The 22,843-nt window shown below is 35.2% G+C and overlaps 2 protein-coding genes and 1 long non-coding RNA gene across 4 annotated transcripts; 2 read left to right on the top strand and 1 right to left on the bottom strand.

Annotated features, from left to right (window-relative positions):
* The first annotated feature begins 13,627 nt into the window (after window positions 1–13,627).
* LOC112744849 (uncharacterized) lies at window positions 13,628–15,131 on the top strand. Of its 2 annotated transcripts, XR_011872878.1 has the most exons (4): window positions 13,632–13,807; window positions 13,905–14,067; window positions 14,291–14,414; window positions 14,687–15,131. It is a non-coding gene; the product is annotated as an uncharacterized lncRNA (long non-coding RNA). The 2 variants fall into 2 exon arrangements; XR_011872877.1 differs by lacking the exons at window positions 14,291–14,414; window positions 14,687–15,131 and having other exon boundaries at window positions 13,628–13,807; window positions 13,905–14,276.
* Window positions 15,132–16,353: 1,222 nt separating this feature from the next.
* On the bottom strand, window positions 16,354–18,268 carry LOC112744832 (proline-rich receptor-like protein kinase PERK3). The gene is made up of 3 exons (XM_025794581.3): window positions 17,941–18,268; window positions 17,400–17,583; window positions 16,354–17,036 (listed from the first exon to the last, which is right to left on the bottom strand). The coding sequence occupies exons 1-3, from the start codon at window positions 18,088–18,090 to the stop codon at window positions 16,777–16,779; spliced, it is 594 nt and encodes a 197-aa protein (XP_025650366.1). The 5' UTR covers window positions 18,091–18,268; the 3' UTR covers window positions 16,354–16,776.
* Window positions 18,269–18,391: 123 nt separating this feature from the next.
* Window positions 18,392–21,870, top strand: LOC112744841 (uncharacterized). The gene is made up of 3 exons (XM_025794594.2): window positions 18,392–18,785; window positions 19,771–19,879; window positions 21,448–21,870. The coding sequence occupies exons 2-3, from the start codon at window positions 19,786–19,788 to the stop codon at window positions 21,666–21,668; spliced, it is 315 nt and encodes a 104-aa protein (XP_025650379.1). The 5' UTR covers window positions 18,392–18,785; window positions 19,771–19,785; the 3' UTR covers window positions 21,669–21,870.
* Window positions 21,871–22,843: the final 973 nt, after the last annotated feature.

The following is a 22,843-nucleotide window of genomic DNA, read 5'->3' as shown; positions in this document are numbered from 1 at the left end:
TGATCACTACAACTTCGCACAACTAACCAGCAAGTGTACTGGGTCGTCCAAGTAATAAACCTTACGCGAGTAAGGGTCAATCCCACAGAGATTGTTGGTATGAAGCAAGCTATGGTCACCTTGTAAATCTTAGTCAGGCAAACTCAAATGGTTATGAATGATGAATAAAACATAAAGATAAAGATAGAGATACTTATGCAATTCATTGATGGGAATTTCAGATAAGCGTATGGAGATGCTGTGTTCCTTCCGTCTCTCTGCTTTCCTACTGTCTTCATCCAATCCTTCTTACTCCTTTCCATGGCAAGCTGTATGCAAGGGTTTCACCGTTGTCAATGGCTACCTCCCATCCTCTCAGTGGAAATGTTCAACGCACCCTGTCACGGCACGGCTATCCATCTGTCGGTTCTCAATTAGGCCGGAATAGAATCCAGTGATTCTTTTGCGTCTGTCACTAACGCCCCGCCCTCAGGAGTTTGAAGCTCGTCACAGTCATTCTGGCATTGAATCCTACTCAGAATACCACAGACAAGGTTTAGACCTTCCGTATTCTCTTGAATGCCGCCATCAGTTCTAGCTTATACCACGAAGATTCCGGTTAAAGAATCCAAGAGATATCCACCCAATCTAAGGTAGAACGGAGGTGGTTGTCAGGCACACGTTCATAGGTGAGAATGATGATGAGTGTCACGGATCATCACATTCATCAAGTTGAAGAACAAGTGATATCTTAGAACAAGAACAAGCGGAATTGAATAGAAGAACAATAGTAATTGCATTAATACTCGAGGTACAGCAGAGCTCCACACCTTAATCTATGGTGTGTAGAAACTCCACCGTTGAAAATACATAAGAACAAGGTCTAGGCATGGCCGAAAGGCCATCCTCCCAAAGTGATCAAAAGATCTAAAGATCAAAAGACTCCAAAGATCAGAAGATGATCAAAGGATCTCCAGATGAAAAAACAATAGTAAAAGGTCCTATATATAGAGAACTAGTAGCCTAGGGTTTACAGAGATGAGTAAATGACATAAAAATCCACTTCCGGGCCCACTTGGTGTGTGCTTGGGCTGAGCATTGATGCATTTTCGTGTAGAGACTTCTCTTGGAGATAAATGCCAGCTTTTATGCCAGTTTGGGCGTTTAACTCCCATTCTTGTGCCAGTTCCGCGTTTAACGCTGGGAATTCTGACGGTGACTTTGAACACCGGTTTGGGCCATCAAATCTTGGGCAAAGTATGGACTATCATATACTGCTGGAAAGTCCAGGATGTCTACTTTCCAACGCCGTTGAGAGCGCGCCAATTGGGCTTCTGTAGCTCCAAAAAATCCACTTCGAGTGCAGGGAGGTCAGAATCCAACAGCATCTGCAGTCCTTTTTAGTCTCTGAATCAGATTTTTGCTCAGGTCCCTTAATTTCTGCCAGAAAATACCTGAAATCACAGAAAAACACACAAACTCATAGTAAAGTCTAGAAAAGTGAATTTTAACTAAAAACTAATAAAAATATAATAAAAACTAACTAGATCATACTAAAAACATACTAAAAACAATGCCAAAAAGCGTACAAATTATCCGCTCATCATAGCCCTTGCAAGATCTCATCAGGATTGTTTTCCATCTGCAATCTGGTCTCATAGCTAGGCTCTGCATAAGTTATGGTTCTCAACTTTAGGGCCCTAGTGATGGCTACTGGACTGAAATCCACTTCAACTCCTCTGACATAACTTGTGTAAGGGGCACTATCTTTGTTTTCTTTTACAGCATTTGCATAGAACTTCCTGATCATGACTGCACTGATGTCAACGAGAGGAGCACATAAGAGTTCCCACCTTCTTTCTTTAGTGATTTGCCTCATGATGGGGTATTTTCCTTCCTTTAACTCAAGGCCCTTCTCATAAATAACATTCCTTGTCTTCATGAATCTATGATATCTTCCTTCATGGAACTGGGACCTAAATTTTCTTGTGTCAAATGATGGAGGCTCGGTCACCATTGGTTCCTTTCCTGGCCTTCTTTTTTGAACTGGAAGAGGCCATCAGATTTAAAGTGAAAAGGAGGGAAAAATGGAAGTAGGAGAAGAATGTGTTGTGTTTCGGATGATGCTCAGTTTTGTTGTGCAAGAGAAAGGAATTGTTGGCTTTTGTTTCGGGAGTAAAGGAGATTATGGTTTACAAGTAAAAATGGTTTGTATGAATGTGTAAGCCATTTAGTGCTAACAGCTATTTATAGGTAAACTCTTCAAACTTTCTAACAAAACCATAATGAATGAGGAAGGGGTTCATTGGTGCTTATGAAGGGTTGAGATTGAGTTGATTATGCAAAGGGTTCATGGATTGAACGGTCTGCATGCCTTGTTGGGGCTTTGATGAGGATTCTCTTCTCATTGGTTGCATGCATTTAGGTGTTCGATGATGCATGCATGCAAATTCTGCTTTCCAAGGAGCGCATTTCTCTAGGCACATGTGACCATTCCTCACTTGGCTTGTCCTAGCCGTGGCCCCTCCTTGCATTTGTCACAATCTCTTCCTCCTAAATAAACCAAACAGCTAGCCTTAGAACATTAATATAGACGTTGGCAAGTGATTTGCAATAAAGAAGAAGGTTGTTTTGTTTTGTTTATTATTATTATATATATATAAATATATATTTTTTTTTTAGTGATCAATTGTGTCCCTTAATTAGAGATGCCAAAAATTGGTGAACACCAAACTTATCTCTTATTGAGGGAATGGCTTAGCAATGCAAACCATTCTTCACAATTGATGTATTTTATATTTCAAAAAAAAATAATGATGCATGATCCCTTTCTGTATGGTTTTGATTCCATGAATAGGAAATGATCTGCTGAACAGTGTTACATAGGCAGACACCAAACTCAGTGTTTGGTCATATGCTTCATCAAAATGATTTTTCATATGTTCTAAGAATAGCCCCCTTTCTTTTGAAAAACAAATATTGGGTGTGCCTTAAGGTACACCAAACTTAGAAGTTTGCCTTATGCTCTAAAATAATGTATGCATTTATCAAATATGAAAGTTCAAAACCATACTTAGGAAGTCATAGCTTATTGGATAAAAGAAAAGACAGAAATCTTAAATCATGGGTTGCCTCCCATGAAGCGCTCTTTTATTGTCACTAGCTTGACATTGAACTCCCTTTAGGGTGGTTGATGCTGGTGATGTCTCAACTTGTCCCCTCTCACTGTAAGCTTTCTCTGTGTGCCTTGATGCTCAATTTCAATGTGCTCAAGAGAGAGTACTTGGTTGACAATGTAATGATCTTCTGTTCCCAGCTGTTGATACACTAGTTGCACCTTGTCACCTTTGGAAAATCCTTCAGTTGGGATTTTCTTATTTTTCCACCCTTTGTAAGCCTTCTTCTTGTTCTTCATCTTTTTCTTTCTTGTTGATCTTTCTCCCTTGACAGTGACTTGAGTTGTGATACTTGCCTGTTTGTTAATCATCTCGGCTTCTTTTTGAATTCCTTTTCCTTCTTGCATCTGCTTATTTTTTCTGTTCTACTGTATTGTTGGTTGCTTGCTTTAGAAGGAGGTCACTATTTGTCTTGCTTATTTCTTCATTGCTTTGTGATTCTTGAAAGACTTTTAAGGTGATGCTCTCATCATGCATCCTGAGGGTTAGCTCTCCTGCTCTATATCTACAATGGCTCTAGCAGTGGCCAAAAATGGTCGACCAAGTATTATGGAGTCATTCTCATTATCTGCTGAATCTAGGATCACAAAGTCTGCTGGAAAGATGAACTTGTCAACCTTAACTAAAAGGTTTTCAATCAACCCTTTAGGATACACCACTGATTGGTCTACCAATTCCAAGGACATCTGTATTGGTTTCACCTCTCTTATGCCAAGCTTTTTCACTAAAGAAGATGGAATTAGATTTATACTTGCTCCTAAGTCACACATCCCCTTTTTGATGAATAGACTTCCAATAGTGCAAGGTAGGAAGAAACCTCCAGGATCTTCAAGCTTGGGAGGGAGCCCTTTTCTGATTAGTGCACTGCATTCTTCACTGAGCATTACAGTTTCCTTCTCATTCCAACTCCTTTTCTTATTGATGAGCTCCTTTAAGAACTTGGCATACAGAGGCATTTGCTCCAATGCCTCAGCCAGAGGTATGTTGATTTCCAGCTTCTTGAAAGTCTCAAGGAATTTGTGGAAATGTTGATCCTTTGTCTCTTTGTGGAATCTTTGGGGATAAGGCAATGGAGGTGTCAAGCTTTTCTCCACTTGTTGTTGTCTTGGAATTGGTTCTTCCATGATCTGCTTTCCCTTCTTCAGATTTTGTGGTCTATTTTCTTTCTCTTGAGGTTGATTCTGAGAGTGATTGCTTGCTGTTGCATCTTCATCATTGGCTGCTTCTTTTTCAACTTGTTTCTTATCACTTTCCTTGGGTTTCTTAGTGGCTTCTTCATCTTTCAGTAGGGTTTTTCCACTTCTCAAATGTATTGCCTTGCATTCCTCTTTTGGATTAGGAATGGTGTCACTTGGTAGTGAGCTTGATGGTTTTTCAACAGAGATTTGCTTGGAGATTTACCCAATCTGCCTCTCTAGGTTCTTCATGGAAGCTTCTTGGTTCTTTGTTGTCAATTCTTGGTTCTTCATCATCTTTTCCATGAGCATCTCTAAATTAGTGATCCTCTGAGAGTCTTGTGAGATTGGTTGGTTTTGGGGTGTTGATGGATGATGGTAAGTGTTTTGGTTAGTTGGGTGGTTATTGGGTGAATAATGGTTAGAGTTGGGATAAGTATTTTGTGGTTTTCTGTATGTGTTTTGGTTAGTGTTTGGCTGGTTGTTGTGGTTTGTATTTCTCCAATTGTTTTGAATTGAGTTCCTTTGCCATGGTTGTTGCATTTGATTGTTGTTGTCTCCCCATCTGAGGTTAGGATGGTTCTTCCAAGAAGGATTGTAAGTGTCTCCATAGACTTCATTTGTTCCAGAATTTTGGTTGTGCAGGTATTGGACTTGCTCTTGCTGTTGCTCCTCTTGAATTTCTTCATTTTGCCCCCAAGGAATTGATGGTTGGCTTGTGGCACTCACTGATGCAACTTGCAGGCCATCAATTCTTTTGGCCATTTGCTCAAATTATTGTTGAATATGCTGCTGCATCATTTTGTTTTGAGCTAAGATTGAATCCACTCCTTCCAACTCCATTACTCCTCTCCTTTGTGATGGTTGGCGTTGCCTTTGGTGAGCAAAGAAATATTGGTTGTTAGCCACCATATCAATGAGATTTTGAGCTTTCTCTGTAGTTTTCATGAGTCGTAATGAGCCTCCGGCTGAATGATCAAGTGCTTCTTGGGCCTTCAGAGTAAGTCCCTCATAGAAGTTCTGCAGCTTGTCCCACTCAGTAAACATCTCTGGTGGACATTTCCTCAACAGTGCCTTATACCTTTCCCATGCTTCATATAAATTTCCAGCCTCCATTTGAGTGAATTTCTGCACCTCAGTCTTCAATCTTATGATCCTTTGAGGGGGATAAAATTTGGCAAGAAACTTGCTCACCAAGTCATCCCAAGTGTTGATGCTCTCCTTTGGAAATGTTTCTAGCCATTGAGTAGCTTTGTCCCTGAGAGAGAATGGAAAGAGCAGTAACTTGTAGCTGTCAGGAGGCACACCATTGGTTTTGACAGTGTCACAAATCCTCAAGAAGGTAGATAAGTGTTGATTTGGGTCCTCCAATGGCCCTCCTCCAAAAGAGCAGTTGTTTTGAACCAAAGTGATGAGTTGAGGCTTTAGTTCAAAGTTGTTTGCATTTACATTAGGAGTAAGAATGCTACTCCCACAGTGTTTAGCATTTGCAAATGTATAAGAAGCCAGTACTCTTCTTTGTTGTGGGTTATTGTTGGATCCTCCTCCTGGTTGATTGAGATTTGATGGATCTCCTTCCATTTCTTGGAATTCCTCCTCAGATTCTTCCTCTCCAATAACGTTTTTCCCTCTTTCAGCTCTTCTTATTCTTCGAAGAGTTCTTTGGTCAATTTCAGAGATGATAGGGGAAGATCTTCCTGTACCTGACAGACAAACACACAACAATAAACACACAGATCCAGAAAACCAATGAAACTTCAATCTATTGCTAGAATGAAGTTTTAGTTAGTTTAAGCAAAAATTCAAACAGTTAGTGGGTTAATTAAAAAGAATAGAAACAGAAAAGAAAGAGTGCTTGATCTAGATCTCCACTTCACTTAATCATTGTCAATCTATTTCAATCCCCGGCAACGGCGCCAAAAACTTGATGGTGTGGAAAACGATCCAACACAAAACTCACCGGCAAGTGTACCGGGTCGCATCAAGTAATAAAACTCACGGGAGTGAGGTCGATCCCACAGGGATTGAAGGATTGAGCAATTTTAGTTTAGTGGTTGATTTAGTCAAGCGAATCAAGTATTGGTTGAGTGATTTTGTATCCAATAGTAAGTAAATAACATGAAATGTAAAGGGAGAGGGATGAATTGCAGAAATTAAAGAGAACGGAAAGTAAAGGTGCTGAATCTTAAAGAACAAGAAATTAAATGACTGAAACTTAAAGTACAAGAAATGTAAATTGCAGTAACTTAAAGTGCAAGAAATATAAATTGCTTGAATGGAAAAGGGATTTGAGGATTGGGAATTCAGAATTTCAGCAAGGAAAATTAAATTACAACAATTAATAAAGCAGAAGTTGAATTAGAAATAACTAGAATTCAAACAGAAAAAGGAATTTAAATTGCAGCAGGGGTTCACAGAAGAACCAAAAGGAAAAATGGGATCTCAGGACTCAAGAGACTAGATAGCAAAGTCTAGATCTCAATTGCCTTCCCAGATCTAAGTTCACAAAGCAATTAACAAGAAATTGACGAAGAAGCAGTGAAGGAATTGTAATTGAACTCAATTATGCAGAAGAGAAATTAAAGAGATCTTGAATGGAGATTGAGACAGAATTTCCTCAATTCTTCACACCCAAAACTCAAACAAGAAAAGTAAAAATGCTCAAGCAAGAACGAGGAAGAAGAGAGATCAATTCTCCTCCCCAATTCTCTGAAATCTCAGGGAAGTCTCCAAGAGAAAATTCAAAAGTTCAAAATAAAAGTAAAGATTCAAGGCTCAAAAGAAAAGTCTAAGTTCAAAAGTAAAGGAAAAGTCGAAAAGTCAAGGAAAAGGTCCTAATTACATCAAACTATATCCTATTTATACACTTTCTATTCTTGGATCTTGGGATTTGGATGGGCTTTTGATTTGGTGAAGAAATGAATTTTATTGGATTTTTAATCCAATTTTAGCCCATGAAGAAAGTAGCTCCCAGGAGGCTGCCCTGCCCTTGTGGAGGGCAGGGCAGAAAATGATGCATCTGGCCCATGGTGCGTGCGTGTGGTGCGTTGGTGCTTGCAGGATGCTGCCTTGCCCTTGTGGAGGGCAGGGCAGAACTTTTTGGTGCGCCAGAATGATGCCTGTGCGTGCTGCTGGTGCTGCCGAGCCTTCCCTTGGTGCGCCAGAATGGTGCGCGTGTGTGTATCACCAAAATGCTGCCCTACCCTTGTGGAGGGCAGGGCAATGTGCCAAGGCTGAAGCTCTGTGTTCGAAACTTGGGTGACGCGCACGCTACCTCTTTTTCTTGATTTTCTTGGCACCAAAGTAAGGCTTAGTTTCTTGTTTCCTCATGGTTCCGTGTTCGATCCTTGTGGCAAGCATTGGTGAGCTTTTTCTTTGGATTTCTTCCTTTGTTGAGCCCGATATTGCCCTTGAGGAGGGCAGGGCAGTGTTTTTGTTCTCCTTGATCCATGGCACCAATTTGTGCTCTGCCTTTGTCGTGGGCAGGGCAGGGTTGCCTCTCAAGGCTTGTTTACTCATGTTGCCCTCCTAGAGGGCAGTGTGCCCTTGTGGAGGGCAATGCTTGCTCCCTCCTCTTAGGCGCCACACTTCTTCCCTCTTGGGCCACGCTTTCTTAAGCCACGCTTTCTCTTTTCTTCTTTTCTTCACCTACAATAAACCAAAACAACCACTCAAAGTATCACTAAATTCACAAGGCTTATAAATCAATTAAAATTCAATTAAATTTAGCTTAAACCTCATGAGTTAGCATCAATTTAATGGTAGTTGCTTGATTTAAAGAAGTTATGCATTTTCATTCCAAATCACTTACTTAGGATGCAAGAAAGTGCATAAAGACTAATAAAACAAGTGAAATTAGCTTGAAAAATGGGTATATAATGACTTGTCATCAATGAACGGCACTGGGTTCGATCGAGAAGATGAAGCTGAACATCGAGAAGATGAAGTTGATGACGGCGCCTTAGCTTTTAGGATTCGATCGAGAAGATGAAGCTGAACGGCGCTGGGTTCGATCGAGAAGATGAAGCTGATGACGGTGCCTTGACTTAAAGGGTTCGATCTAAAAGATGAAGTTGAACGGCACTGGGTTGGATCGAGAAGATGAAGCTGATGACGGTGCCTTAGCTTTTAGGGTTCGATCGAGAAGATGAACGCTGAATTTTTAGGGTTTCATTTTTTTTAGTTAGTATGTAAGTTAGTGTGTGTTGTTGGGTAAAATTTGATAACATAGGAAAAAAAGGTTAAGTGTGGAAAAAATAGGTGGGAAACTAAATTTTAGGGGAGGGAACTCTATCGGCACATATTTTTACGGTGCCAAAATAAACACAGTATAGCCACGCTTTTCAAGCGTGCCGGTTTCTTAAGCGTGGCAAAAAAAGCGTGGCCAAATATCAAATCAGTGGCCACTCTCGTAAAAGCGTGCTGATTTCTCTTTATGGGTATGCTTTTCAAGCGTGGCAGTAAGAAAGCGTGGCCAAATTTCAAATAAGTGGCCACCCTCGTAAAAGCGCGCCGATTTCTCTCAGCGTGGCAAAAAAAAGCATGGCCAAATCACAAATCAGTGGCCACCTCGCAAAAGTGTGTCCATAGACCATTTTTGGGCACGCTTTAAAAGCGTGGCAAGAAAAAAGGGTGCCAACAGGCCTTTTTTCTTGTAGTGTTGGAACTTGCTAAATGGATCGTTGATTCACGCATTCCTTTCAATGCAATTCAATCACCTTACTTTCAACTTGCATTGGATGGTATTGCTGCAATTGGACCTGGTTTCAAGGGACCATCATATAAGGAATTGTGAGTTCATTTGCTGGCCGATCTTAAGAAAGAGTGACAGTTGCTTGTTGAAAAGTATAGGAGCTCATGGAAAAGCACCGATTGTACGCTGATGGCAGATGGGTGGATTGATCAAAGGCAACGAACTTTAATTAACTTTCTAATTTATTGTCCTGCTGGTATGTCATTTGTTAAGTCTGTTGATACTTCTGATGTTATAAAAATTGCCGATACCTTGTTTAATTTTTTTTGTTGGTGTTATTGAGTGGGTTGGGTCTGGTAACATTGTGCATGTGGTCACTGATAATGATACTAATTATGTATCTGCTGCAAAATTCATTCATAAAAAACATCCAAACATTTTTTGGTCTCCTTATGCTGCCCATTGTATCAATCTTATTTTGAAAGATATTACAAGTATTCCACATATATCTGACCTTGCTTCCTGTGCTTCAAAAGTGAATGTGTTTGTTTACAATCATATGATCTTCTTGTCTTGGCTTAGAAAAGAAAAAGTTGGAAAGAAATTGTTCGACCAGGAGTCACACGTTTTACCACTATTTTCATTACTTTGAAAAGTATATATGATCACAAAGAAGATTTGCAAGCATTGATGGTGGACAAATATTTCACTTCTCATAAATTAGCCAAAAGTGCTAATGGAAAGATTGTTAGTTCAATTGTCTTGGATAGTAGGTTTTTGCCAAGATTGTGTTACCATTGTGAAAATTGTTGATCCTCTTATTAACTTGTTGAGGATTGTTGATGCTGATGAGAAACCCTCTTTGAGATATGTGTATGAAGGCATGCAAATAGTCAAAAATGATAACAAGACAATGTTTAGAAATCGAAAAGTTACTTATATGCCATACACAAGTATCTTGAAAATGCGGTAGGATAAGCATTTGAAGCGCGATCTCCATGCGGTGGCGTACTTTTTAAATTCAGCTTTTTTCTATAGTGAGAATTTTGTTGAGAAGGCAAATATCTTGAGATCTTTACTTAATTTGCTTGATGTTGAAATACTTTGCAATGACTCAGTTACCGCAATGTAAGAGATACAACTGTATCGAGATTGTAAAGAAAGTTTTGGGAGAAAAAAGTGCTAAGAGAATGACAACAAGACTCGAATCTGGTAAGTTATTTTCTTTCCAAGTTCAATTTAGTTTAAAAGTTTAATATGTTGAGTGATAGACGTTAAAAAGTATTTGGTTTTTATATCTATATAGGTGAATGTTGGAGGCTATATGGTAAGAGTGCTCCTAATTTGCAAAAAATGGCAATTCGTCTTCTTTATCAAACATCTTCGTCTGGATGTGAGAGGAACTGGAGCCTTTTTGAATAAATCCATTCAAGGAGGAGGAACCGATTAGAGTATCAAAGGCTAACTGACATTGTTTATGTGACCTATAACCTATGCCTTCAATCTAATTTGCATGAAAAGAAGAGGAATTATAATCCAATTGACATTCAAAGTATTAACATGGTAGTTTTTTGGGTAATGGCAGATGAGAACGATCCTGAATTTAATAATGGAGATGTTGAAGGCATTGAAAGTTTAATATACACTGATAATACTATGCCTTCGTATCCTAATGGTGAGTGACGTAGTAAACTTTGTTTCATTTTATAAAGATATATGTCTTTAATATTGATTTTTTATTGAGTTTTTTCCTTGTTTTATTAGATGGAGGAGACATGGAAGTTGAAGTGAATATGCCTGATGTTGTAATTGAATCCTTAAATACTTCTTTTGGTGGTACTTTTGAAGATGGTAGTTTTGGATTACCTGTTTATGATGGAGACATCGGAACACTTAATGATGATTATGACTTTTAATGAGTAGTGTCTTTATTTAGTTGAAATATTGTTTGTTCAATGTTGTTTTTTTTCTGTAAAATATTTTATATTTGTCATTTATGTGCGTTTTGATTTTCTTTAATTATAAACTTTAATATTTGGAATTGTTTATGAACTTTAATGATAAATAATGAATAATTTATTGTGTAAAATTGTCAAATTTTAAATTTTATTAGTTTAAAGATTATTAAACTTAAATATTTAAAATTATATATTAAATTTTTTTATAATTTTATTCTATATTTAATTAAAACGGTCAACTACATTAGATTCCGATTAAATTATTGAATCAATTACTTGATATGTTCGATAATTAATTCGATTGTCACAACCTTAAATATTATTTAATTAAATGTGCGTTTAAAATTACTTCCTACTAAATTTCAAATACAAGTCAACAATATAAATAGACTAATTTTTTTATATTGGTTAAATATATGTGTAATACATTGTTATTGGAAGATTATGTGTTTTTTTATATGGTGTTTTATTCAAATCGGACGGTCCGATTTGTTTGAAGAAAAAAATAAACTACAAATCAGAGGATCCGATTTTGTTAAAAAAAAAACTACAAATTGCAGGTCCATTTTGTATTTTTATATTTTTTTATTTTTTAAAATAAAAATCGAACGGTCCGATTTTAACATTAAAATTTTTTTTATTTTCAAAATTACATATCAAACCATCCGATTTGTGATTATTTGGAAAAAAATAAAACAAATCAAAAACACCAATTTATAGCTCTCATAGCAAAATTAAATACTTCTCTTTTCACATCGTTGAGAAATACTCTCTTCTCTCTCCCACACGAAAAAGAGAAAGTGACATAAATAACAAAACAATACTTCTGCCGTCTTTTCTTTTTAATGTCTTCGCTTTAGATCCCTCCACACCTCGACAATCAGAATTTTGTGTTAAAATTCTACTTGTGGCTTGTGCTCTCATAAAGAATATATGTCCATGTAATAAATGATTATATTAATAAAAGCGTGATATAAAATCTCAACTATAACCTATCTAAAATTATTTACAAATTGAACCCCGTTTTTTTATTTTTTTAAAAAACTAATAATTAAAATTTTGCCTCTCTAGTTTTGTTTTTCACACTTTTTCCCTTTTCTTGTAACCATAGTTTTAGAGATGAGAGATGTCTCTGCTAGGGTTTTTTCAATAATGCTCATGTTCTTCTCCCATCTCTGCAGCTACCACTGTCGCTATTGCTGTCTTCACTCAGCACTGCCACCGCCACTTCTACTGCCGCCACACCACACTTTCTGGTCCTCTGCGTTGTTGCGTTTTGTCTCTGCTCCTGCGAACTACTCAGGTTTCATTTTACTTTATTTGTTTTAATGCTTTTTCTATGGCAATTCTTGTGAATTTGGAGGTTTTTCTGTTGTCTTCGCACCACAGTTCTTATTTTATTTTATCCCTCTGCCCTGCTTTTTTGCTTTTTCAAAAAGAAATTGCGGTAAGTCACTGAAGCAATTTTAATTATGTGAGGCATGAGTCCGAGAGATACATCATGCAGAATTGGTCTTTCTTTATCAATTAGAAGTTAAATCTTATTGTCTATATGATTGTTAGACTTGATTGATTAATTTTTATTTTGTAATGTGTTTGCATAAAGAATTAATTGATGGAACATGTCCATGAGAATTGAAAATCTTATTCTCTTCTAGCAAAGAACTATCTTAATTAATTTTGGATTTTTTTCATAGCATCTACTTTTAGTTATATACTATCAAATGTACTTCCTGTCATCCTAATGTAGCAGAGTTGTATTCAGTATTCAGTTTTAGTAAGGAAGAAAACAGGCTTCATCAGTTGTGAGCAAGGAGAATAGGCACTATTTATCCTCTGCATTCCTAATTCACTGTTTGTTATTTATCACTGTTTGTTATTTAAGTGAATTTGAAAGTTCTTGCTCTAGCAGGATCCAACAATAATCTTTATAAAGTTATTTGGCAGAGTATGCTTTTTGAGAAGTGTGCAAATGTGTAATTTTGATTGGCAATAAATTTATTTATGAGTTTAATAGTTTTACTTGAATGTTGTTTTGATTTCAAAAGAATTGTATAGTAAACCAGTTTTCAATTAAAAGTTTCATGTCCTTATATGTCGGTGATCATATATTGCATTTGTGAGAATCATGATAGTTTGCACTACCTTTGGCTATAGCTTTTCACATAGAATACGTACCACAACCAAAAGAAAGCTGTAAATTTGATGACATGTAACATGGTTAGATTAGATGTATCCATATATCTAGAATGTGCACAACAATAATCCATATTTGTGTTCGTCGGTCATCAATCTTAAATTTTATACATAAAATACAGTGTAGAGTGAAATAGATACCTGAATGATTCCCTTGCTATGGGTGAGACCATGCATTGATTTATGCCTCTCTCACCACTTTCTAAGTCTTCCCTTCTCTTAATATCTTCCTCATCTTGGTAGAATTGATAATCTTGATACTTAAGAAGCACTAGAAGTCACAATATTAAATCTATTAGCATAAAGTGGTGACGTATATAGTTTAAATTTCTGAACATTAACTTTTTGCTTTAATTATAGTCATGCTAATTGTGAAGTGCAACGGTTTACAAAATTTCTGATAAAAAACTTACCAAAATTTTCTTAATTCTCCTTTTGTTCTTCAATCATCTAGCATTTTCATTTTTTGTGCAATATTTGAAATTTTCTACACACCTCAGTGTTCTTATCTTTCTCCCAATCATTGCTGCAGAGAAAGACATCAAAACTACTGCTTTTGATAATTCTCAATGACACAGTGGATCCTTTTATGGTGTTGATAACTCTAGTTATAATAGAACTTACTATCAGGTAGTGACTTTAATTAACTATGTTGTTTGACATTTTATATTTTGTTCAAAGTAGATTCTTGACTTACTTGAAAATTGCTACTCTTTTTATTCTTTAGGAGTCAATATATGCTCAAGCACCGCATGGAATTTCTGGTGTTCAATATTTTGAAAACTATCAACAGCAATTTGATCCTAGATATGGAAGAGGATATGGTGTTCTTACACCACACCAGCAATCTCAACAGCCTAATTTTATTTGTCCCACCACAGACTGCTCTGGTTCCCCAACCTCCCCAAATATTTTAACATATAACAACTTAAACCATTAAGAAACTAACAGTAGCAGCTTTTTGTGTCTTTGTTTGGAGTTGGTGTTCAATTACCCCATGTTTTTGTCATTGTAAACAATCACCTCTAGATTGTTTTGAAAAACAGAATTATGAGCTTGTGTTTTATATATTGTTTAAGTGACATTTTTCTTCTGTTTATATATGCTGAATAGATTGTGAGGGAGACCAAATGTTATTGAATGCATTTTTGACTTCTTTGGTACCACTATCTTTTGTCAAATTTGGTTTGAAGCATTAGAAGATTTCATAGAGTGATCATTGCCTCGGCATTTACAGGTAACCTCTGATTTATTCCATCATTATTTTCTTTTTGTGCTTAATTTGTGACATGCTGTGATTTTTAGGATTTTCTGGTTTTGAAGTATGGAAGCAAAAAAAGTGATTCACTGGTGTAATAAGGATAGTCTCACAATCTGAATTATATAACAAATTTTATTTATCCATTAGTGCTTTCTCATTTTGAATCCATTTATCTGGTAAATGAACTAAATATTACTTCACCGCATTAGCATTCATCTTATCCCCTTTGTTTGTTATTTTGTTTGCAGGAAAGAAGTTTTGTATCTTTATAAGTGCAAGATGAAAGCAAGAGTTATTATTGAACCAACAATAGATAATTGTATTCTAAATATAAAGCTCTAGAGTATTTCAAGTAAAACGGTCTAGAAAAATAAGTTTATTCATAATTGCTTTATGAATTTGAAGCTGACTGGCACAGAATGATTTTTACTATGTTGGTTGCCTAAAATTGAAAGTGGTCGAAATGCTCTAGGCATTGAAGTAGCAGGGAAGGGTGCAATTAGTTTTGAAAAATTGGAGTAATATCTTGGTGTAATAATCGTGTGACTTTATTTTATGATTGATATTGTACTTTGTAATTTTATATGATTATTTGTATTAAGTTATATTGTATTATATAACTTAAGATAGATCAATTATATCTTATAAATTTAGGATATGTTTGAGCTTTTTATTGCTCATTCTTTGGATTAAGTTATATTGTATCTATTATACCAGCAATAATTGATTATAATAATATATAGGTCACTAATAATTTATATTATTTTTTCATATAACTGACAAATTAAAGGAAATTAGTAATATAAAATTGTAACATGTAGAGGAAGGATAAATTAGTGTATAAACTAATGAAAAATAATTCAGTAATATGACTTTCAGATATGCAAAACGTGGTAAAGAGAAAATAGTAAGTTTTGAGGGTTGGGAAGTTCATAGTAAGTTTTGAGAGTTGGGAAGTTCATACGGTAATAGGTATTTTTAAGTGTATAAATAGGTTGTATTACATGATATGTTGATTTAATTACACTAACACATTTGTTAATGCTTAGTAAAATAAATTACAGCTGCAGGAGAAGAGAAATTGGAATAAGATACAAGCATAGTAGCTTATGATACATTAATAACATCTTTGGTGAGATTGGGAACAATTATTCATATCTTCTTTTTAGATTTAATAAAATAGATATTTTTTATTATGCATTTTTTATTTCTCTCATCAAGTCATTATGAATCAATTTTTTGTTATCATAGAAAGAACTTACTCATAATTATGATTTAACTTCAAAATGATCAATTATTTATCTCATTTTTTTTTATAATGAGCTCTTTTTTATTAAAATAAAAAAACAAAATGTATAATATATATTTCACAATTATAAAGACAAAATGTATTATTATTATTATTATTATTATTATTATTATTATTATTATTATTATTATTATTATTATTATTATTATTATTATTATTATTATTATTATTATTATTATTATTATTATTATTATTATTATTATTATTATTATTATTATTATTATTATTATTATTATTATTATTATTATTATTAAGGAAAAAAAAAATTGTAAACCACTACAATAAACTGAACTGTTGTAAACCACTACACTATTTAAAATTGTAAACTACTAAACCATTTACTTGCACAATTTCATACTACTAAACTATTATAATTAGCGGTTACTTTCTGTAGGAATCTTCTATGATACAAAATATGGGAGAATGGATGATGCATATAAGGCGTTTGATGAAAATTGTCAACGAAGAACTTGCTGCTTATACCACTATGATTACTTCGTATGCTTATAGTGCAGATTCTTGCCCCTATCTGACGTTAGTATATTCACGCTCTTATTTTGGAAACAGTTAAATTGCTTCCACCGAGATTATTAACAATTTAATTCATTATCTGGAAGCTATTTGATTTCCAATAAAGGAACATCCTTCAACAATTTCAGTTGTGTGCAGAAATGAAGCAGCATGATTCCGTTGAAGTTCACAACAATTTAGCAATGGATAATTCAGTGAATATGCTAAAGAAAACCATGGTCATGAATGAATCAAATGTGTTAGGAATTTATGATACCCACTGAAAGTTCTAGATCATGAAGAATGAGAAGAATAAATGCTTAGTTCCTGAATCACCTCTATCATGTTTGGCCTTTGCTCAGAAAGCTCATGAATGCACATCACTGCAATCTTTGAAAGAATTGCTGCTTCTAGTTTCGAATATTTTTCCTTTAGATTTGTGTCCACAAAATCATCAAATCTCAAAAACTTAACTGCCATTCTGATTGAACCCCCTACTGTTGTCTTCCCAGACAGGACTTAAAGAACAATGACACCGAATGCATAAACGTCACTCTTCTCGGTGATGCGTCCAGTGGTAATGTATTCAGGAGCTAGGTATCCCATGGCAGCACCAACTTTCGGTGCCGAGTAAACAATGTCGTCTGCTAGAAGCTTGGGGAACCCAGCATCCATGATCAATGGGTTAAACTGATTGTCAAGAAGAACTTTTTCAACTAAAATATTTTGGTGAACCATTGTAGGTTTGCTTGCTTCATTGCTGTGCAGATATCCAAGACCTGGTTAAAAAGGATTAGCAAATACTCAATATCAACCAGATAGATACTTATGTTCATTCTGCATAATGATTATAGCTTAATCTTTACTATAGGTTCATAATAGTCATCTTAATTCATGTAACCGATGCTAAATACTAAATATTTGAAAAATACCTTGTTGTAAAAAAGAAGCAAATTTTCTGATCTACAATGAGTTTCTTAGAAAATATTGGGTGTCAAAAAAGAACTACCCTTTTGCATTGCCCTTGATGATGGAAACCCTATTAGAAGACTCAAGCACATTTTCACTTCCATCTTCCATATCAAGATAACAAAATCATAGACATTCACCGGTTACAAAATCATAGACAAGGTAACATTCACCTCTACTACTTGAGTAACAAAAACCTCTCATCTTTATAATGTTTTCATGTCTCAGTGAGGTTAGCAGGCTCAATCCCTTCAAGAATTCAATTTCCTCAGGTATGCAGCATGTCACATTAATACTTCTGATGACCACAGAAGAACCATCTCTGAGAACTCGTTTGTAGATGGCAGAGAATTTGCTCTAACCCAATAAAAATAGAAGCAAGTGAGAAAGTATCCGTATGAAGCTGAACAAGCTTATGCAAACACATTACAAAATAAAAATTAATCAATCAAGTCTAACAATCCTATAAACAACAAGATTTAACTTCTAATTGATAAAGAAAGACCAAATCTGCATGATGTATCTCTCGGACTCATGTCTCACATAATTAAAATTGCTTTAGTGACTTACCGCAATTTTTTTTCGAAAAAGCAAAAAAGCAGGGCAGAGGGATAAAATAAAATAAGAACTGTGGTGCGAAGACAGCAGAAAAACCTCCAAATTCACAAGAATTGCCATAGAAAAAACATTAAAACAAATAAAGTAAAATGAAACCTGAGTAGTTCGCAGGGGCAGAGACGAAACGCAACAACGCAGAAGACCGAAAAGTGTGGTGTGACGGCAGTAGAAGTGGTGGTGGCAGTGCTGAGTGAAGGCAGCAATAGCGACAGTGATAGCTGCAAAGATGGGAGAAAACATGAGCATTATTGAAAAAACCCTAGCAGAGATATCTCATCTCTGAAACTATGGTTACAAGAAAAGGAAAAAAGTGTGAAAAGCAAAACTAGAGAGACAAAATTTTAATTATTAGATTTTTTAAAAAATAAGAAAACGGGATTCAATTTGTAAATAATTTTAGATAGGTTAATGGTACTCCCACATAAAAGTGGGAGTAAGGAATCCATGGCCTAATAATATATAGTAAAAAAATATTAATACTAAAATTTTTTATTTTCACCTCTGTATTTCATATCTATTCCATCTTTTCATTTTATTTATTTACAACATTTAATTTTTTGAGTATTTTAGACTTTTAGTTAAACACAAGTCTATCCGGTTAAACTTCTGGAGTTGTTAATTTTTGCTGTTCGATATTTTACCTCTCACTTCACAAAATCAGACTCCGTAACCTGCCACCCTCTACTCGGATCTTCATCGACATACGCCCCTTAACACGCACCCTTTAGCAGCACAAACCATGCGAACTCTAACCCTCTTTCACTAAGCCTCCGTCGGCGCTTCTGCTGTCGCCTCCAACGCCGATGACTTGCTCCTCTGCTTCCTCTTTTCCGCCAGATCTGCTCGCCATCTCCTGCGTTGTGCGTGGTTCGAATCTGCTGCAGCACGAGCGTCCTGCCTCCGTCACCCATCAGTGCCGTCGCCGCCACCATTAATTGCAGGTTTTCCTCCTTCTCCTTTCTTTTCTTTATTTGGATTTGTGTTTTCTTATTCCATTTTTTTCTTATTTTTTCCAGCTAGGTTTTCATTTAATTATATCATTGTACCATATTTTTTATTACAAAATTCTTAATCATATCTTAATTAATAAGTATACTGTAGAATAACTGTTTTTTGGCTGGAGTGTGGGTGCTGTTTTGGCTCTATAATGTGTGCTTTGGAGGCTGTGCTTTTCTTAAATTTTGTTGTTCTATCCTTTGAATGTTATGGTATGAGATAGGTGGTTCTAATGCTTCTGCCATGGATTTGGGGGTCTCTGCCCATTGCAATTCTCTGGTCTTATGAATTTTGATTATTGTTCTACCTTGGATGTACACTTGGTTAGGATGGAGCTCTTTTTGTTCTTGTGATTTAGCAGTCAAAGGTTATGTGATTTACCTTGTGTATTATCAATGGCTATGTATTCTTATTGAGAAAATATAGGAACAAACTTTTAGTCAGCCAACATTAGCCAACTTTAGTATTTAGGTTTAAAGTTTAGGATTTAAGGTTAAAAGTTTATGATTTTGAGCCTAGAATTTGAGATAGACAAAATAATTTTGAAAAGTTGGCTTATGTTGGTTGAAAAAAGTTTATAACTTAGTATTACTCGTTTTCTTTAAAAGAAAAATGAAATGGAAAAGAGGATAAAACTTAGAAGGAAGAAAGAAAGAAGTAAATCTTAAACAAACCTTACAGAGGCTTCTTTCCGGAATAAGGGCTACTAATGTTAGTGAAGAAAAATCAGCACAAGGTAACTCTGTAAAGAACATGGAATGTATCTTAGATAAAGAATATCATATATTGGGTATGTCCTTTCTGATTCAAAATTTGCAACTCTGTTGATGAATTTTGTTGGGAAATTGAAATTTAAAGCACTTTTGCATCTTGGTTTAATATCTTCTTTTTCTTCTTTTTACTTTATTTTTTCTTTTTCTGCTTCGTTAGGGACCAAAAGCAACAATGAGTGTGATTCAGAAGTTTTTCATTGCTTCAATGTTCATGTGGGTTGTCCCTGTTGCAATTCTATATGGTTTTAACAATAATCTGTTTCCTGGTAAGTTTTCATAGTTTTAAGCATTTTTAGTTGTTTCTTTACTGATTTCTCTTTTTTTCCAAGGGGTTGTTGGTTTTGCTTGATAGTTTCATTATCTTACATTTGTTTAAGAGAATGGATGTATATCATTTTCAAGTAAACCCTTTTTTTTTACTTGTTTTATGTTTTTTTGTTGAAGAGTTTTTTTCTTTTTAGGGTAAAGTACTATTTTGGTCCTCAATGTTTAGGCCAAATCCTAATTTGCTCCTTAACGTTTCAAACGACCTATTTCTATCCCCAAAAGTTTCAAACAGGTTCAATGTTGTTCTATCATTAAATTTGACACTAATAGTTAACGAAATGAGTGATGTGGACATTAATAACGTTACTAAGTCATATCTTTTTCCATGTGTTAGAAAAATCAAAGCCTTCTTGTAACACTTCTTCTCTTCAATTTTCTTTTTGTACAAAACTCCAAATTCTAACAATTAATCATCAATGCTTCAAAATTAAAAGGAAAACTTTTTATTAGTGATCATTAGTGGATCAATTTCACTTACATATTGAAATTGAATGCTATTGGCTCTTCAATATATAAATTGTTTGTGTCAAATTTAATGGTGGGGCAACATTGAAACTGCTTAAAATTTTTTTGGGATTGAAATAGGACGTTTGAGTTTTTGGGACTGAAATTTGACATTTGAAACGTTAAGGACTAAATTAAGATTCGACCTAAATGTTAGGGACCAAAATAATACTTTACCCTTCTTTTTAATTGTCGGCCTGATAAAGAGGTTGGTTATGATAACTCATGAACTCGAAGGGAAATGTTATTGCGTCTTAAACAATGCATTAAGTTGGAATTTGCCTTTTTAAAGGCATTAAAAATTTGTAGTCAGTGGCAGTTGATTTTTCTCATTGCCTTCAATTTTTAGTGGTATCTGCAAATTGGAAATATGTAATAGTCATTGCAATTTTAAAGTGCAAGTTAGATGCTTTCTTGTTTCTTATTTATGTTTGACATATAGACCAACAATCATACAAGAAACAACTAATCCATTTTAATGTGTTATTTCATACGATGCTGAGTAACCAAGAAAGCCACATTTATAATAAGCAAAGAATGAGAGAATGAATTATCAGAGGGCTTATTCCCCGTTTTTTTTTCTAGGTGGCATTATTGCATCCTTTGTTCTAGCCAACCCCACCTAGTGGGATAATGGATAAGGCTTTGTTGTTGCTATTGTTGTATTGTTAAGCACATTTGAAATTGTATTTTATCAACATCTTTCCGTGCTTCAAAAGCTGACCATATCAACTTAATTCTCAGAACAGAACCCTTGACTCTTGCTATATATTTACTCGTTTATCTGAACTGTTATCTAAATGTTTCCATTCCAAGACTCGTCAAATATAAAGATCTGTTTGTGTTATTTATTGTGTTCCTTTTCCCTTGCCTTGTGGGAATGGATCTCATTGGTTTTCTTGTTAATTTCATTTAATGTTTCTTGAATGCAATGTAGAGTAGTGTCCCATAATAAAATGTGTAAGATGTAAAACTAGATTACCTTGTTCCCTTTGTGTATCAGGAGCAGACAATTTGTCCCCTTACTCTGTGACACTAGTGAGTGGATTTCTTGCGGTTATATCAGTTAATGTAGTCATAGCATTTTACATATACTTGGCGATGAAGGAACCTGCCGAAAAACACGAGCCAGATCCCAAATTTCTCGCTGAGGCCAAGGCTAGTATGAAGCAGCCTACAACCAATGCTCCGCAATCTTCTGAGTCTCAGAAGAAAGAACAATAGACTGTGTGCTTAGGCAGTTAGCCCTCTTTGTTGTACTGTTCTTCTTAGGAAGGATAGGGGAGAAGGGGATGAAGGGTGAAGGTCCCGAATTGTGCATGCTTGATCATAACTTAGTTATGAAGTTTGCATATGATCCATGTTGTGCAAAATCTGTTTTATTCTGACAGTATTTTATGTATCTACTAATCAATTTGCAGCTCCATTGCCCAGGGTATTGACAATTGTTATTTCTTGGTTATAAAATTTTTTATAACTAGTATTTTTACTCGTAATAACATTACGTGAATATAAATTTTTTAAAACTACGGCCCACTGTAACACTCCACCATACAGAGTCTTATGCTTAAGTCATAATTCAGAGATGGCAAGGTATTACGACCTCTAAAATAAAAATTTAATACGTATAGTAATATGAATGATTGATTATAACTAGGAGTTTTTTTAGAAAAAGGAGGTAAACAAAAATCGCAATTCGGAAGCGCAACACTTCGAACGATAACGAAACGAGCAAGGATAAGCCAGCGCGAGATTATATATATACAAAGGAGTATCAAAAACGGGAATATCAAGACTCAAAAGCCGGTTGCGAAGATAACCGGTCCGAGCATAACAACATATGTATATATACGAGTAAATAAAATAGGAAACCCAAGGAAAACACAAAGGGACACAAATACATAAAACCTATTTTTCAAAATCTCTTATAAGAGGAGTCATCATAATTTGTATTATTTAATGGAGATAAAAGTATCTAAGCAAAACATATAAACTAAAACAGAGTCCCTAAGAACAAAGGATCTTCGCTAATTCAGAAGTCTCCAGCAAGCCTCAGCGAGAAACTTCACGTCCTGCATCTGAAAACCACAAAATCCGCATGGGTGAGAACCAGAGGTCTCCAGCATGGTAACAGCTTCCACATATATAATACATAATAATAAAGGAAAGCCAAAGGCAATCCTAGAACTTCCTCCAGATAATATCAAAGCTTATAAACAAGCTAAACCATATAAGGGCATCTGACTAAAGATTCTTCAGTCTAACTAATACTTCCCTTTCCAATTCCTTCAAACCTCCCAACCACCAGCAGGAGTATAATGTAGCAAACACAGTTATATCAAACAAGAAATATACAAATAGGAACAAATAAGGCATTTAGACAATTAGCAAGTAATATG

The sequence above is a fragment of the Arachis hypogaea genome, chromosome 2 (assembly GCF_003086295.3).
Source record: "Arachis hypogaea cultivar Tifrunner chromosome 2, arahy.Tifrunner.gnm2.J5K5, whole genome shotgun sequence".
Classification (NCBI taxonomy): domain Eukaryota; kingdom Viridiplantae; phylum Streptophyta; class Magnoliopsida; order Fabales; family Fabaceae; genus Arachis; species Arachis hypogaea.
The sequence above is the reverse complement of the archived record's forward strand: the minus strand, read 5'-3'. Positions and strand labels throughout refer to the sequence as shown.